Source organism: Theropithecus gelada, chromosome 4 (assembly GCF_003255815.1).
Source record: "Theropithecus gelada isolate Dixy chromosome 4, Tgel_1.0, whole genome shotgun sequence".
Lineage (NCBI taxonomy): Eukaryota > Metazoa > Chordata > Mammalia > Primates > Cercopithecidae > Theropithecus > Theropithecus gelada.
The window spans coordinates 78,534,506-78,552,967 of NC_037671.1; the positions used below are offsets into that span (position 1 = coordinate 78,534,506).

The window sequence follows — 18,462 nt, forward strand, 5'->3', positions numbered from 1 at the left end:
AATTTAAAGGCAATTTTAAAGAAGAAAAGAGACCTGAGATTTTACTAACACTTAGAAGTCACACCATTTGTTTTTAATGGAAAGCAAAGAAAAATATTGCACAATGAAGCTAGAGCCTCCCTTTTCAAAAACAAATGTGTCTGATCTCTCAGAATAGCTTTAAGTGTGTGTATGTGAATTCTCTTTACATTGATTTTTCTCCTTGCTCATCTCCAAAGGTCATAGCACACATATTCTCCAGTTGTTGTTGTTTTTCTTTCCTGCTGTGTTCCATTTACCGTTCTCATAGAAGCCTGGTTCTGCCTTTTTTCCCCCCTGGAATAATAAACTAATGTTCTTTCTTGCTGGATAATTATTTTGCAAATCTCTTTTACAAAGCTCATTTTTAAAGTTGTTTGTCCTATTTCTGTCTTACTCTTTTAAAAAATGGTGGATAAATTCATTTGGCTAAATTTAAAGATTTTTTTTTTTTTTGGCCTGATTTCCTTCTGACCTTTATTAGTGAAATGCAAAAAGAAAATAATGCAATGAGGCATGTTTATCAGACAATTGATGCATGTTAGGTGCATTATTATTGCCTGGTTTGTGAATTACTTATGCTTTAGCACATGTGGAATAAATTAACCAAGCTCTCAATACATCACCCATTGGTCCTCGGAGGATAACTGTTTCATGGGACTTTGGAGAGTCCTGTGTGAGGGTTGGCATCCTTTTTAGCCTTTAAGTCAAGCAGAAGGTGAAGCAATGATAATTTCCCAGCCTGAAAAAAAGGGGAAGGTGTCCTTAGAGAAAAAAAGAACATATATGGGGAAAGGAGATAAAAGAGTAGATGTGAAAGAAAAGTGGGGAAGAGGGAGAGAATAGAATGGGAGAAAGGAAGAGGATTGGGGGATAGCACAGAGAAGAATAAAAAGGATCTAAACTATGTTAGAGACACAAGTCTGATGGAAAGAATTATCTGCTGAGAGTTGGAAGTCATGTTTTCCAATTCTGTTTCTGCACATCTTGCAATCCAGGGACTCTAAGGAATTTGGTGTAAATCAAGCACTTTGAGAAATATAGTGACTTTTAAAACTTTTTTAAAATTTTTAAATAGAGTCGGAGTCTCGCTACGTTGGCCAGGCGTCTGGTCTCAAGTGATTCTCCCATCTTAGCGTCCCAAAGTGCTGGGATTACAGGTGTGAGCTACCGAGCCCAGCCATGTCTCTTTTCATTAGTAGCTAATAGTTTTGAGTGTTGACCTTGTACCTGGCACTTACTCAAACACTTGGCATGGATTATGTCATTTAATTCTCATCCCAAGCCTAGGAGTTAGGTGTCATCACTATCTCAATTTTGCTGATATGGAAATCAAGGCACAGATACTGCTATGGTCTGAATGTTTGTGTCTTCCCCACCCCAAAATTATATATTGACACCTAATCACTAATGTGATAGTGTTAAGAGGTGGGAGCTTCTGGATGATTAGGTCATGAAGGTATAGCTCTCATGAATGAGATTAGTGCCCATATAAAAGAGACCTGGAGAGCTAGCTAGCCCCTTCTACCATGTGAGGACACAGCAAGAAGGTGCCATCTATGAACCAGGAAAGAAGCCCTCACTAGACACTGAATCTGCCTTGATCTTGGACTTACCAGCTTTCAGCACTGTTAGAAATAAGCTCATGTTGTTTGTAAGTTACCCAACTTAAGGTATTTCATTATACCAGCCCAAGCTGACCAAGACAGATGCTGAGTAATTCACCCAAGACTGCACCAAGCAAATAATTGTGGCAGTCACCATTCGTTGCCACTCATCCCCTGTTGTTTTTCTTGCTAGCAGAACCCCAGTAGTTTCAGTCCCAGGGGATGAATGATAACAGACCTTAACCCGTCCTGGCTCTCCCATTCTCCTTTTTGATATGCACTTTCCCAGCCTCAACTTGCAGATGGCCATGTGACCCAGATCTGACCAGTGAGGTATAAGAAGTCTGCTGGAGTACTTCTGGGGAAGCTCTTCCTCCCTAATAAAAGGAAATCATATTTTCTGCTTGTCGTCTTCTTTCTTCCTATTTGGGATGATGGTATGAAGATGCCATATTTGAGGTTGTGGCAATCACCTTGCAACCATGAGGTGGTAAAAAGCCCAAGGAAGAGCATCATGCTGAAGATGGCAGAATGGAAAGTGGAGTGTTGTGGGCTTTGAGGACATTGTTAGACTGATGTAATAAACCTGGTTTAACCTCCCTGTACACATCTTGTTATGTGAAAGAATCAAATGTCACTTTGATTGCTGTTGGAAATTTGTCAGATTTGACCAAACTGGCAGCTGCATATATATCAATTAATATGGGAACTGAAGCAGATTTTGGAAACAGGAAGCCTGTCTTCATTTTAGGTTGATAGGCTGCTATTTAGTGCTGCAGAATTCATTTCCTCCAGCACCTCCCCCACCCACAACCTTGACTACAAAGACAATTGTTACTCTTAACTGAGGAACAGTGGCAAAATGTAGCAAATTATAAGAAAATAGGCACTGATGAGATTTTAATTTCCTAAACTATTACTTATTCTACTTTACTATCTAAAACTAGAACAATAATGATAGGTATTGCAAGTAAACTTTAGATCATACCTCAAAGATTCCTTTCAAAGGCCCCGGATTCTGTGTCTCTTTGCATGGTTCTCACACAACCACTCACTCATGACCTTTGTGCTTCTACCCAGGATTCCAGTTTGTGCTAGCTAAAACTGTTTCACTCCATCCCCCAACACACACCTCTCTGTTTTATTAATCTTCATACTTCCAGCACCTAATACAGTGTCTAGATATATTAGTGACTTGGTGAATGAAATTAAAATTGTCTGATACCTTCTGTATTGAATAGCTACTTGAGTCATTGGGTTTTTAGGAATTACCAGTGCATATTAACATTTTTTCTGGTTTTGAGAGATGATTTTTTAAAACTAATTATTTCCAATTTAAAGAATTGCAAATTGCTGAAGAGAGGAAGTTTGATAAGTTACCGATAAAGAGCAAGTGTTCAACAAATAAACTGAATTGAGCAGCATGCTCTTTTAAAAAGCTATGTGTTCTGGGCAAATGTAAACTGGTTAAAGTAAGGCATTTCACTACATTGTTCTTTGGGCATAAAAAACTTAATGAGCTTTAAAAATATGCCTGATTGCCGGACATGGTGGCTCACGCCTGTAATCCCAGCACTTTGGGAGGCTGAGGCGGGCGGATCACTTGAGGTCAGGAGTTCAAGATCAGCCTGGCCAACATAATGAAACCTCATCTCTACTAAAAATACAAAAATTAGGCGGGCATGGTAGTGCGCACCTGTAATCCCAGCTACTCAAAAACCTGAGATGGGAAAACTGTTTGAACCTGAGGGGCGGAGGTTGCAGTGAGCCGAGATCGTGCCACTGCACTCTGGCCTGGGCAATACAGTGAGACTCCGCCTCAAAAAAAAAGTCTGATTTACAATCGGGGGCAATTAACATGGGAAAGACTAAATGCTGTCATTGAGTGCTTCGTTTTGTCCCAAACTTCATGATACCTGGGTCAGATAAGGGCTTCTGAGTAGGTTGAATTTATAGGAAAGTGTTCCCTGACATCAGTGTTAAATCTATTTCCATTTAATGCAAAAATGCTTTCCCCTTGAAAGCTGGTATTTAAACACAAAGACTCTCATTGCAGTACAGACCAGAGTGATATCTGCAGTTTGAGTTGCCTTTGAATATATTAGATGGAGATGGACACAAAGAACTGAGGAAAAGAAGTGGTAAGCTAATGTTAAAGTGTCTGGTTTTTCTCATCTCTGATTTTACTTTCAGGAAAAATTAGAGAAATTTGAAGGTGAAGACTTAATTGTTCTTTTTAAACTCTTTATGGCTTAAGGTGTTAAAAAGCACTAAAGGCAAATGTTCTTAATTTCCATTCAGTAGGCCCTTCAAAATCACAGGAAAAAGAATAATAAAAATATGTATGCTACACAAACAATAACACTTTATGTTTGTTTAACCTGACTTTTCCATTTTCTCTAATTGTATCTATATGTAAACATTTTCTTATACTTCTTCTATTGCAAATATTTTAAATGGCCTTTATGCCTAGCATAATGAGAAATTATAATGAATTCTAAAAACTCATTAGCAGTGTATTTATGAGGAATCAAAATAGTTTCTGAATTCAACAATAACCTAAACGCAAATTTTATGTTTATTATAACATGGTAATCATTTACAAAGTGGTGAACTAATAAAACCAAATACAGAGTATTGGAAATCCCTGTAACTTGTGTTGCCTAGAACTATTTCAGCAATAATCAACATTGAACCTTTATTTTGTTATAGTGTTGTCATCTCCTGACCTGGAATGCAATCTGGGAAAAACATAAATATATCGTCTATACTATATATAGTATATCATATATATATCATCTATACTATATATAATATCATATATATCATCTATATATTATTATAATGGTTAATATATATCATCTATATATTAATCAAAAAACATAAAAATATCTATAGTTAATATTTTTGATTAACATATAGATGATATATTAACCAGAAAAAGATGACTAGGAGAGTCCTACAAGATTAAAAAATGAAATAAAAATAAAGAACACAAAACAATATCTGATCTTTTCCTTTAAGCACAAAGCATACTTGTAATATGTTCAGTATCATCTTCCCCAATTAGGCCATAATTTCCATGAAGGTAGGGACTGTGTTTAATTTACTGCTGAATCCCCAGCATCTAGTATAGCATCTGGCAGAAACTGAGTGAATATAGCTGCAAGAAATGAACTGCACACAAGGGCTTCAGTTTATCCCGCAGTTACCCTACCAGCAGATCTCAAAGCTTCCTTGTTATTGCTGCAGGATGGCAGCTGTACAAGTCATCTCCCTTCCATCTCTTCTCTTTTTCAGTTTGCTGAGTTTTCAGTAGGAATAAGGTGCTCAGGGAATGAAAGTGCTTTTTGGTTTTTGGGTATTTTTTCCTGTCAGATAGGATAAAGAACCCTATTGGTTGAGGGGAATGTGAACTGATTCAAGAATATGTCCTGGGTGGGCTCCATGGCTCATGCCTGTAATCCCAGCACTTTGGGAAGCCAAGACGGGAGGACTGCTTAAGCCCAGGGTTCCAAACCAGCCTGGGCAACACAGACTCTGTGTCTACAAAAAAATTAAATGAATAAACTAGCCAGGTGTGCTGGCGCATGCTTGTATTTCCAGCTACTCAGGGAGCTGAGGTGGGAGGATCTCTTGAGCCCTGAAGGTCAAGGCTGTAGTGATCTGTGTTCGCACCGCTACACTCCAAACTGAGCAACAGAGCAAGACCCTGTCTCTATTAAAATACATATATGCGCACACACACACACACACACATATATACACACACACATATATACACACATATACATACACACTCCCACGCACACACACACATAATTTACCTCCATTCCTTAATCATGAATGTTGAAAGTTCCATTTAATTCAGGAATTGGTTAGTATGGTTCCTGATAATTAAAATTTTATTTGATCAAGAATAGACAGAATTGGCCGGATGAAACAACATAAAACAGTAGATAAGTTCTCTTTTTATGAAATTCAAGCTGCATTATTTGACTTTATTGCTGCTTCATTTCACAAATATTCTTTTTATCTTAATTATGGCCTCTAAACTTCAATAACATCAAAAGACTTTGTTAAGTACTTTAATTGAACATAGCACTGTATAAAGAGGCTTATACAAAACCAGATACTTGTTATTTAGAAAGTTAAAATCACACACATGAAACGAATATTTATAGGATTTATATGCTTTGTGCAAATGCAGGCCCTTTCCTGATTTACTTTGCATGATTAATAATAGATAACATTTATGGAGTCCTAACTATGTGCCAGGCATGGTGTCAAAAAGCACTGTACATACATCATCTCTATTAAGCCCTGCAACAACCAGGAAGGTAAGGAAGATGAGGTATTGGCAAGTTAAACCAGCTGCCTAAGGTCATATAGCTGTGACATTAACGCAGGTATAGCTTCCCATTCTTTAACCCCTCTGGCCTACCCCTTCCCTTAACCTCCTCTCCCACAAATCTATCACCCACTGACAGCCAAAGGTGCTGACTCAGTTTTTGAAGGAACAACCACTTTGAATTGGAAAGTGATTGTGACAAGCATGGTGTGGGCACTGTGAAGTCCCTTAAAAAGTTAAATCCTTGGGGAGCCAGGTAATATTAGTTTAAGAGCTGTTAAGAACGGGGCAGCCCTAACAGAACAAAATTATCGGTCAGATTCAATTCTATTCTAAAATTAAAATCTGGGCCAGATGTGCTGGCTGACACCTGTAATCCTAGCACTTTGGGAGGTGGAGGCAGGAGGATTGCTTGAGGCCAGGAGTTCAAGAACAGCCTGGGCAACATAGCAACACTCTGTCTCTAAATAAGTAAATAAATAAAAATAGAATTGGGATGGTTGAGACTTCAAACTGTTTAAAAGAACTCTTTATTTAATCTGTAGATAAACCTTAATGAAGGATATTTATGTGACCTGATTTCCTTTATAGCTTCTGCCCTTGCTCTCTCCCTCTACCATCAAATTTCCAAAGAAGAGAGAAGAAAGATGTATCATTGCCTCTATTACCTCATCAGGTTCCAGTCCTCAAGACACTGCAATCTGGCTTCTGTCTCCACTTCTCTAATGGAAGTGCTCTCACAAAGGTCAGCAATGATAATAAACTATTACCATGATAACAGCTAGTGCTTCTTGTGGATTTATTGGGTGCCAAACTCTGGGCTCAGTGCTTTACAATGGAGAGAGAAACCTGGAGGACCACAGGGCTGTGCCTGTAGATGGTGAGTTTAGCGAGCAAACCTGAGTTTACTGGGCTCAGTTTTTAAAAATCAAGCCAGCATTCAAAAACCAGAATACTTCAGCTACAGTCCTCATGGTGCCCACCCTTTGCATGAAGTGAATATATTTGCACTTGGATCTTCCTCACCTCCCTAATCAGTGTCACCTGCCTGACCCCTAAAGAAGCATGATTTACTACCCACGCTTTACATAGGTATTCTGGTCAGGATTTAATAGTTGAAAGAAAATAGACCCACTTAAAGTAGCTCAAGATAAAGGAGGGGGATTATGAAACAGCAACTCAAGGGCAGGAACCACGGCAGACTTGAATTCATGAAAACTAAGACTGGAAGCAAGACAACTGTGATCCTCCTTGTTAGTGTCTCAGCTTCTCACCACATAATGACTCCATTTCCCTGGGCCACAGACTAGCTTCCTCTTTTTACTCATTTCAGTCCCTTAATTGCCTTAACTTGCTCAAAGCTTCTCATCCCAACCCTATCCCAGCCTCACACCATCTCCCTTTATTCTATTGCTAACTGCCTTAGTCTTTAAATTTTCTAACTATAAATTCCTAAAAGAGGAATTTGAAGGACCTGCATGTATTTTCCAACCTGGTCACATATGTTGCAAATTACAAGCTGCAATAGGTCATGCCGGGGGAAGTACACAAATATGGTCCAAATATTCCAAATATCTGTGACCAGGTAGCCTGAGACTTTCCTTTAGAAGGGCTGTGGGTTGACAGGCACTATACGGCATAACTTAAATAATATCCCAAGGGTAGTTAATTCTCATTAGAATATTGATTGATAGCCATTATTTATACCCAGTTTATAGACAAGAAACTTGAGGCTTATGGAGGTGATGAAATTTGCCCAAGGAAAGTCTCTATTTTCAATATAATCTTTCTTGACTTTCAGGCTAACATTCTTAGATAGTCTCTATATTTTGAAACTTAAAATTCTTCTCTTGGTTTCTGTGACAGTATACTCTTTCAGTTTTGTACTATTCTGGTTGCTCCTCTACTATTTTTAATTCCTTGTTGTTCTTCCAATTCTTAAATGTAGGAGATCTCCAAGGGACTCTTCATGGCTCCTTCTTGTCTCTTTCCATATTTTCTTCTTAGGCAAAATAATAGGCTTCTGTAGATTTAGATATAGTCAGACATCATGATTTCTTTTTTTTTTTTTTTTTTTTTTTTTTTTGAGACGGAGTCTTGCTCTGTCGCCCAGGCTGGAGTGCAGTGGCCGGATCTCAGCTCACTGCAAGCTCCCCCTCCCGGGTTCACGCCATTCTCCTGCCTCAGCCTCCGGAGTAGCTGGGACTACAGGCGCCCGCCACCTCGCCCGGCTAGTTTTTTGTATTTTTTTAGTAGAGACGGGGTTTCACCATGTTAGCTAGGATGGTCTTGATCTTGTGACCTCGTGATCCGCCTGTCTCGGCCTCCCAAAGTGCTGGGATTACAGGCTTGAGCCACCGCGCCCAGCCGACATCATGATTTCTTAACTTGGGGTTCTTGGATCTCCCCTCACCCCCAGCCTAAAGGGACTTGATAGAATTTAGGGGGTTCATGGACTTGAATGAGAAAAAAAATTCACATCTTTATCTTTTCACTAAACTCTAACTGAAATTTACCAATTCCTTCAATTATGAATGTAGTTAATAAGCCTTTGTAAGAGCAGTAACACTGTGACTTTGCTACCAATAGAAATCATAGGCATTTTCATATTTTCCAATTATTGCAAATATCTCAAAATTTTATCTTTTCCCTTTACTACTTCAAAATCACGACGGCCATTTGATCCACCAATCTTAATATTTAATACATTAATAAAGAATCATACACATTATCATGTCAAAATTTTAACATTTTGGTAATTGTTTTGCAATACAGTTCCTTTGTAATCTTATACTTTCAAATTTTCTATATTTAGAAACTTTTTTTTTGAGAAACCACCGATAGATTTCATCAGACTACTAAAGGGTCCTTGGCACTCCTCTTACTCCCACACAAAAAAATGGTCAAGAACCCCTACTTTAAAACATTCTAGCCATATGGTCTATCAGGACTTGTAAAGGCGATAAAGTCCTAGGCAACACAGGAGCCACTTTCTTCAAGCCTAATGACCTGCTCGATTTTCTTAGTCTTATCTTTCAGTTTTGACTACCCGCTCTATCTGTAGACCTTATGTGTCAGATTGGCATCTAATACTCTCTGTGGTCTGATAACCTGGTGTTGATCTTGGACCTCTAGCCTACATCCTAGATTGCGTTCTGCTCTCAGTTACTCTTCCACTTTGTTTACTGACTCTGGGTCTCACCTCCATAATGGCCTTGCTGTTTTACTGGATTGCTAACACATTTTCTCCTGCATACAAGGTCGAAAGGTGAACCTTTTCATTCAGGGTGAAAAAAATAGAGGATTCTTCTTGAAGTATAGTTCTGACAATATCCTTCTGTTCCTCAGAATACATTTGGACACAGACTGCTTATGAACTTCTCAGGGCACTTTTCGTTCCATGAAACAAAACCTATTTCAGGTGGCTTAAGCAAGATGAGGAACTTACAGATACAGGGATATTACACAGCCCTCAAGAGCAGGGATATAGGAACAGGTTGAACAGGATCAGAGATTGGCAAACTTTTTCTGTAAAGGCCAGATGTAAATGTATTAGGCTTTGTGGGCCATATGACCTCTGTCAGTCTACCATAGACAATACCAAGAGGAACGTGTTTCAGTAAAACTTTATTTACAAAACAGGCAGCCATGTGCATTTGATATGCAGGTCATAGTTTGCGGACCCTTAGATGACAGTATTGTCAGGACTCTTTCTAAAACTTAGAGCTATTATCTCCAACTCTTTTTTACAAATTCTCTGTTGTTCTCTTTCTACCGACTAGCTTCTTCAGCTTCTCTGATTCTCATGTTGGAAGCTCTGAGCTTCCATGTCACAAATTCAAGCTCTCTTGTTTTCCCAGTTCCAATTCTGAATCTTTAGGGTAGAAATGTTGCTTGGCCTTGCTTGGCTCAGGTGCTCACTCCTAGATCAATAAGCTGTGGTCAGAGGGTTAGGTCCTGCTGTATGTCCAGGGCTTTGGGGACCCTTACAACTTCTAGGATCAGAGGAAAGGAGCAGAAATCCCAAGGAGCTGAGCAGATAACCCAGTGAAAGTCCTTTGTTGGTATTCATTCAAACCTACTTTTTCACATTGTCCTCTACTAGTCCCCTCATATTCCTTTCTGAAGTAAAACCAACTCCTTGCTGTTCTCCTCACACACCCTGAATAGTCTCACCCTGCATCCTCCCGATCTGCAGACAGAACTTCCACTCATCTTTAAAGTACCTTCTACAATGGCCACCTTTTTCCTTTACATCCACACAACACTGTATTGGTGCAGTGTGTCTTGTTCTGTCCCTATTTCTGTATCTGCCTTTTTCTTTCCCAGACAATAGGTGCTCTGCTGACAGAGAAATGACTTGTTCAACTTTTATCCATTCTTGTACCTTTCACGGAGTAGGTTCTGAGTTCCAATTATTTGAGTTTAACAATATCTTCATAGCTGAATAATTCCAAACTGAAGAAAATGTTGACTTTTATAAAGACTTGCATTTATATAGGAATTATGGTATCTACTTTTAAGAAAATTACTTTCTATTTTATAAACATGCATTTCCACATTTATGGTAGCAAAATCAAAGTACATTTGCCAAGAGATACTAAAGACAGCAAAGCTTCTATTTGAAATTTTAAACACGAAGAAGAAATAAAGTCCCATTAGGATTGTCTCTTCTATTATTGAAGGAAATTTAAAAAGATTCCTACTACAGAAATGGCTTTAAGAAAAGCAATAGGAACGGTTATAAACTTGAAATATTCATAACTGCTCTAAAAAGTACTTCATAATGATTGCTCTTTGTGCAAGAAATTTATCAAAGAGCCACAGACCTCATCATCTAATTTCTTCCTTTTTCTTAATTAACATTGTTCCCAGACCTCTGCTAAACTCCCGTGTTGAAAGGAAAGAAGTAAATACAGTACAGCAGGGAAAATTGGTTCCTTTCAACAAAACTGTGAGAGAGGCTTGAGTTTTTGTCAAACAGAAAGCACTTGATAAAAAACTATTCCTAAACTATTAGCAACTATCTAAAAGCTTTTTATTTAACAGCATCCTCCTGGGAAACTGCGCTGGAATGTGCAGCGGTTCTGAAAAAGGCACAGATTTGGCTGAACTGTAAATATTAGGTGCACAGAGGCGAAGCCATTGTGCAGGGTGGGGGGGGGGGGGGTGGGGTCCTGATTTCCAGTGTTGATAGAAGGATTCCAATTTCGTTTGGTATTTATTTTTTTTCTACTACAATTACAGTTTTGCTAAGAAAAATAAAATATTGGTTGTGCTCCCATGTGGGTTTCTAATTTTCAGTGTGTACAGACAAGAGAAGACCTCTCATTTACCCAAAATAATCACCTTTCTGCAATCTCCAGTGCTACTGGACAAAAAAGCGAGCCCTACCGTCCACACCTCCCGAGCACCCGGCTCGCTGATCCCGCCTGCTTCAGGTAGCTGGGGTTAGCCCGGTACTCCAGCGGCCCTGAGACGATGTGTGTCCGCAGCACGATCGTGTCTGTTGGCATTTCTGGGTGTGGATGCTCCAAACCAGTAAACCACAATACAGAACCCAAGCTTGGACTTTGAACCAAGCCCTTTTGCCTAGTTTGCTTTTTCCTCGTCAAGCTAGGATCCTTGCCAACCCAACTCACAGCTTCTCCCCAGGTTGTGGCTCTCCTCCAGCCACCTGCGCGTGTTCGGGATCGAAGCGCAGTCAGGAGGGGAGCTCAGTCCACCAGCCACTCCAGGGAGAGACGAAACTACAACTCCCATCACGCCCCGCAGCCGGCTCCCTCCTCCTCCCTCTCCTTCCCCTTCAGCCTGCGGCCGGGCGGCGCTGGGCTTTTATCTGCGGACCCGGTGGGAGGGAGCCAGATCCCAGCGATCTTCCCCGACGGCAGTTCTTTACCCGGAGGCGGCCGGCGGCTCGTAGCAGGGTCCAGCTCTGCGTCCACGCCAGCCCGGAGCCCGGGGGCAAGGGGTCTGTCCCGGGCGCACCGAGAGGATGGTCATCCGCGTGTTCATCGCCTCTTCTTCGGGCTTCGTGGCGGTGAGCGCGGTGGGGGCGGGCAGCGGGTTGGGGTCGCGGGGCGCGGGTCCTGCGGGAGGCGCGCGGCGCTAGTCACTGCGCGTTCTTGCGCTCTGCGCGTCCGCCCGCGGGAGCCCGCGCCCGGCAGGTGATCCATCACGCTCCGGCAACAATGAAGAGGGCGGGGAGGAAAGGTGGGTGGGGGACCCTGGCCTCACCCAAATGCCCACCCTGCGTGGCCTGAAAGGCAGACAACGCGGCCTGAAAATGGAGTCCGAGGGAAGCCCCCAGCTCCTGTTGTGTGGCGTGGAAATTTGGGGAACGGGTTGTTCAAGAGCTTCGGGGGTCCCCCCTTCCTCTAGTTTAGTTCCTCCCGATTTGGGACCTTCAGACTGGTTATGTTTTGCACGGGAGCCTTTTTGGCTGCTTTGGTTTGTTAACCTAGCTCCTGAATGAAACAAGTTTAAGTGGGGATTGCTCTCTGTCCTCCCTTCCTCCGCCAGCAAGTGCATTTGTTTAGTTTTATACCTGCGCAAAGAGAATGGTACACCAGGTTTGTCCTGTTATGCTAGGATTGTTTGCTTTCACTGTCATGTTTTTCTTAGGGTGCCATAAATACTTTTGCATCTTTATGTAAATGTATGTGTATGCACGCATTTTCTTTCCACCTGTAATGCTTTGGAAATTTTATCCTGGGGATCTATGAATTGTGGTTTTTTAATTTCATTATTTTTAACTATTCTGTTTAGTGAATGTTCTTGAATTTTTTTAGAAAAAAATTTTTTTTTTTTTTAAAGAAAAGAAAGTTAAATAGCTAAAGATGTCAGACTTTAAGGAAAAATTCAGTAGTTAGTATATTTGACAGCCCACTGAGGGACATAGCACATGTGTTTTACATGATTATTGAGACTTGTTTTCCTTAACCAAGAGTTCAACTATAGATTTAAGAACCTCCTTGGTGACATATATAATCAAGTAACATCAAAAAGTGCATTGTAGATTGCTTAAATTTGGTCTGGCCAATTGTCTGCCCAGTAGCTCAGTCAGATTGTTCCAAAATTTGTTTCTTAAGCGGGTGGAGTGGAAGATGGAATAAAATATTGTTTAAAAATCCTTGTAAACTAACTGAAGTTTTTTATTTAAAAAGAAACCAACACGATCATACAAAGTCCCTCCACCCCCATTTGCACTAGAAACAATAGATGGGAAAATGCAACTTATGTGCAGTCATGTTGGGGTCCTCAGACTTCTGACAGTTTCTGGTGTTTCTAGCTATTTGGGTTGGTTAGTCATCCCTGCCTTTTGTAGGTTTCCCTACTGAAGCCACACTTCATGTGTTCACAAACTGGCACTGTTTCAAAGGTAGATTTGTTCAAATGCACTCCTTACTAAGAATGCTACAAAGCTCTTGGTTTCACACCGACTTGCATGCTTCAATAATTGTCCCAATAGCATTATATTGATTATGGAAGAAATGGTTTTTATCCCTTCCACAAGAGATAAAGGCTAGGCTACTTTGAGCAAGTCAGACAAAGTCAAGGTAATGACTTGACTTATTCTATTAGTAGGTAGTATATTGAGATAGTTTTGGTACTCCACATCTTTGTTTCTTAAGTGCCATTAGCAAATATTTATTGCCTGCCTTCTGTGTGCCTTTTTAACTTTTAAATTTAATGTTTTGTGTTTTGCACATGGAGCTAAAATTAAGAGACTTAAGTTTTAGTGTGGGCCCTGACTAGTGCAGTGTAAGCTTGGATAAGGTGCCTCATCTCTGCCTGAGTTTCTCTTCTGTAAAATGAAGGATTTTCATGAATAACTCAGAATTGCACGCTAGCTTTAAAGTCTTTTGACTTCACCAGGTGAGTAAATGTGGATGAATCGTTATAACAGCTTCTTTTGCTTGAACAATATACCTACCTATTAGTCTCAAGGTGAATTTCTTTCCTTGGGCATTTTACTGTGAAGGCTCAGGTCCCCTCAATGCCCTGCCTGATAGCATGTGTTCTGACATGGTTTCGTTTGAGCTAGAAGACATACGCAGTTACCACATGCTTACAGACCATAAACACTAATTATCTATTTTAATGTGCTGCTGTTTGATGACGCAGTCTTTTCAGGTTTTAGAAAATACTTGTTCATTGAGTCTCCTCAATGATATCTTGTATCAATACACAGTTATTCATTGAGGCTCCCCAATTGTAGTTTTATCTCCTATATCAGTACACAGTTTATCTGTAATATCCATACTTTTAGTGATGTTAAGGTTATGTTAATATGTAAGAATAACAATTTCTAAGAACTAATGAGGATATTTAGGTCAATTCTTGGGCTGGCGAGGCTAATGGGGCCAGTAGCATTAAGCTGTATTAGGCTTTAGTGGCATAGCCATGATGTGTTCCCTCCAGCAGTGTTGGGTTGACTGCTGTTAGTGTTTCATTTGGTGCCTAGCCGTGGCCAGCAAGTGCATGGGAGAACAAATAATTTGATTCTTTAGTCAGTTTGGTTTTAGCTGAAGTTTATTAAACCACAAGGAAGGGATGTGACCAGAATTCGACTTAGCCAAGTAAGTCCCAGGATTTCTAAAAAGATGCTCTGCTTCAATCATCAATAGATTTAAACCATCTATTTAGAGAAAATCATCCTATTTTCTTCTGATTCCCCTAAGCTCTCCAGCTTCAGCAGTTGGAATAACTAACACCAAGGGATGATTCCTCTTTTGTCTTCCCTGGCTCCAGGAGAAGTCAGCTTTTACTAGGAAACAAAAGCAATGCCACATTATTATGCTATAGGTACCTGAAAATCAGATTTCTTACTCAACTGACCATGTTGCTATTCATTCACATTGTATTGTAGGGAAATTTTTTGTTCTCAGTTCTAAGAAAATAGTATATTCATAGAAATGTCATTTTAAAATTTAATTTATTCTTGATGTATTACTGAAAGAGGAAGTCTTAGTAACTTTGTCCAGGAAATATGTGAATATGACTTTTTACTTTAAAAACATTGAAATCGGTCAATTATTTCATTTACTCATTCAACAAGTATTTTCTAAGAGTCTGCTGCTTGCCCAGCTCTGTCCTTGGTCTTGTGGGAAGCCAGAGAATAGAAGGTGTGGTCTGTGTCTCCAAGGAATTCACAGATGGGAGATGAGTTAGGAAAGGTAGTAAAGTACAACCTAAGGACACATGCTTCTTGCAGGAACATTCTTACCAGAGCTAGAAATAATATAGGAGGCAGAGAGATGCATTGCAGGATGTCAGATAAAGAGGAAATGTGCCAGAAATCATAAAATATGCATGTGGGAGCCTTAGGCAGATGGCAGGGAGAGGAATTGAGTTAGATTTGGAGCCTGGGAGAGAGTTCTTGAGCCCATCCTGCTCAAGCTGGAAAGGGGGAGCTTTGGGTGGGACAGGGTAGACTCTTGAAAGAAGACTGAAAGAAACCGACGATGACAAACTCTGTAGTGCTTAGCATCTCAGAGATGTCTTTAGTTTCTGCAGCTTGTCTGCTGCCTGGAGCCTTTTGTTTCTCAGGGAACATGGAGCTGCTTGGCAGTGGGGGAGCCCTGGTTGTGTGATTTCGGAAGAATCTTTACCTTCCTACTTGCCTTGATTAACATTTCTCAAAAAGTAAATAAAATCTTTTACTCCTCATTAAAGTTCCTGGGCTCTGTTAGAGTTGGAGGGAAACCTAAAGATATTTTTAGTGAAGCCCAACCACCTCATTTTTTAGAAAAGGAAATTTAGGCATAGAGATTAAGTGGCTTTCCCGGAAGCCATTTATGTCCAGTCAGTGCAGAGCTGAGATTTCATAGGAAGCCAGATTCTTGATGCCTGAATGCATTCATTCATGCATTGAATGATTGATGTATTCATCAGACAATCACTGAAAACTTACTTACCCACGCTCTGTATTAGGTGGTGTTAGGTACTAGGCATATGCGATGGTCAGAATAGACATAGATTCTGCCCTCATGGCATAAATCAGTTCTCTCTCTCTCCCCGGTTCAGAGACTTGGGATGCAAACTGTTTAATCAAGGAAGAGTGAAGGACTGATGCTGGCTTGGGAGATGTTTCCATGGGGCGGGGTGAAATGAGCTAGACATCAGTATATCCCTGGATGTTGGAGAGCCACCATCACTGGGAGCAAAAGATACAAAGGTATTGGAAGCAAAGTAGGAAATCACAGATAGAACCTCAAGTGAGGGTGGGTGTGGAAGGGGAACACGTGGAAACTATGCTCAGAGTTGTCTTGCTGTTTGCAACTGTAAAAAGTGCATACCTACTGCTTTGGGTGATTTATAACTTTTTTATACACACAATTACCAGGTAAGGTGTTACATCCCTATGAATGTATTCAGTGAGGCCTCCCTGTGTAAGGACACCTCAGAAAAGAGTTCTAAGGCAGTTAGTCAGGATGTGATCATGTAGAATAGAGTGGATATTAATTCCTGAGTTACTCTAATAACGTGAATGAGAGTATAACTGGCCATTTTAGGATCTTTAGTTCATTGGATCCTCACTGACACACGGCAGGGTAATTATTAATATTTATTTCCATTTTCCAGAGGAAGAGACTGAAGCAAGCTGACCAGATTGAGATCCTACTCAGTAGGTGGGGGAACCTTTAATCAAACCCTGGTGGGCAGGAGGCTTTAGAGCTGCTAGAGTAGATGTTCTCCTTGTGGGCTCTGTAGCATCTTGGGGGAATGAGAGTCTCAGGGGTACTTGACATCCTACAGTGTGGGACAGCCCCATACAGAGAACTGCCCTATCCAAAATGCAAGTGGTACCCAGTGAACAGAAACAGGGCTGGAGGACATAGGCAGAGGAGGGTGTGGAGTGAGGTTAGGGAAGAGTTGGGAGCATACAAGTGATCAGAAGAAGCAGGAGTAAGTTGGGGTCCCAAGGAGTGGATGTGGTGGTGACGGAAGGTCAGGGTGAGCAAGTTTGTATATTAGTTCTCTAGGGCTGTCATTAACACAATACCAAAAACTGGGGTGCTTAAATAACAGAAATTTGTCTCAACATTCTGGAAGCTGGAAGCCTGAGATCAGGGAGTTGGTGGGGTTGCTTCCTTCTGAGGGGTGTGAGGGAGAGTCCTTTCTGTGTCTTTCTCGTAGTCTCTGATGGTTTGCTGGCGATCTTTGGCATCCCTTTGTTTGTAGATGTATCACCCTCATCTCAGCCTTCACATTCGTATGGCATTCTTCCTCTGTGCATGTATCTTTGTGCCCAAATGTTGCGTTTTTATAAGGACACAGCCATACTGAGTAGAGCCTACCCTAATGATGTCATCTTACCTTGATAATCTGCAAGCATCCTATTTCCAAATAAGGTCACATTCATAGGTACTGGGGGTTAGGACCTCAATATATTCTGGGGAAGACACAACTCAACCCATAATAGCGTGCAACATGAGGATTGAAATAAAAAGACCAACATACGGAGTTTTTCTCATTTGATTGGAAAGACTGGGCCACATTTCTTGACACTTAAAGGCAGCAGCGGGATATTGAAGTATATGGAACTATAGTCTATGTATGAGGTCTTTTGCTAGAAAATGGGATTTTTTAATATCCCAAGTGAAGATCTAACCTCAGTTTTTCTAGTACATTTTAGTATTTCCCAGATTTGATGTGCTTTTAATCCATTCCTCAGTAACATTTAAACTTAAAAATATAACAAAGGGTATGGATTCCTTTATGAAATTAGGAGCTGTTTACCCATTTGTATATGAATATTTTAAGCATTTCAATCTACTTGAAGAAGCTAATTGTTTTTTAGCAAGATAAAATAATTTATTTGAAAATAAAAATGTGGCTGGGCACAGTGGCTCATGCCTGTAATCCCAGCACTTTAGGAGGCTGAGGCAGGTGGATCGCGAGGTCAGGAGTTCGAGACCAGCCTGGCCAACAGAGTGAAACCCCGTCTCTACTAAAAATACAAAAATTAGCCTGGTATGGTGGCGGGTGCCTATAATTCCAACTCTTGGGAGGCTGAAGCAGGAGAATTACTTGAACCCAGGAGGTGGAGATTGCAGTGAGCTGAGATTGTGCCATTGCACTCCAGCCTGAGTGACAAGAGTGAAACTCCCATCTAAAAAAAAGAAAAGAAAAGAAAAGAAAATCAAAAATCAAAATGTATTTCACTTACAATTACAGAAGAAAACAAATCGAGTTGATCAAGAACTATGTCTTTGAGTGCAGAGAAATTGATGGTATTTTATTTCCCTGAAATTCTCATTGACCCAGTTATTCAAAGAAAAACATATATGATAATGTGTCAAAATTATATACTATTAGAAGGAAACTTTAAGATAAGCTTTAGATTCTGGAATGCAACTTCAAATTCTGCAGATGTTCTTTTACCTGTTATAAGTAGCATACAAACTATTTTTATTAAGAAAATAGAAGAATTAGAAGTTTTTAAAATTGATACATAATTATACATATTTATGGGATATC

At 40.3% G+C, this 18,462-nt stretch overlaps 1 protein-coding gene across 2 annotated transcripts in view; it reads left to right on the forward strand.

The window, feature by feature from the left end:
- SH3BGRL2 (SH3 domain binding glutamate rich protein like 2) overlaps positions 1-18,462 on the forward strand; it is a 273,913-nt gene that overhangs the window by 194,037 nt on the left and 61,414 nt on the right. Inside the window, exon 1 of one of the 2 annotated variants that reach the window (XM_025383660.1) lies at positions 11,617-12,016. The exons of the other annotated variant lie outside the window; for it this stretch is intronic. Within the exon in view, the coding sequence (XP_025239445.1) occupies positions 11,972-12,016 (45 nt within the window). The 5' untranslated portion in view covers positions 11,617-11,971. Of the gene's footprint in view, positions 1-11,616; positions 12,017-18,462 lie in introns of those variants that run through there. 2 annotated transcript variants of the gene reach the window in all.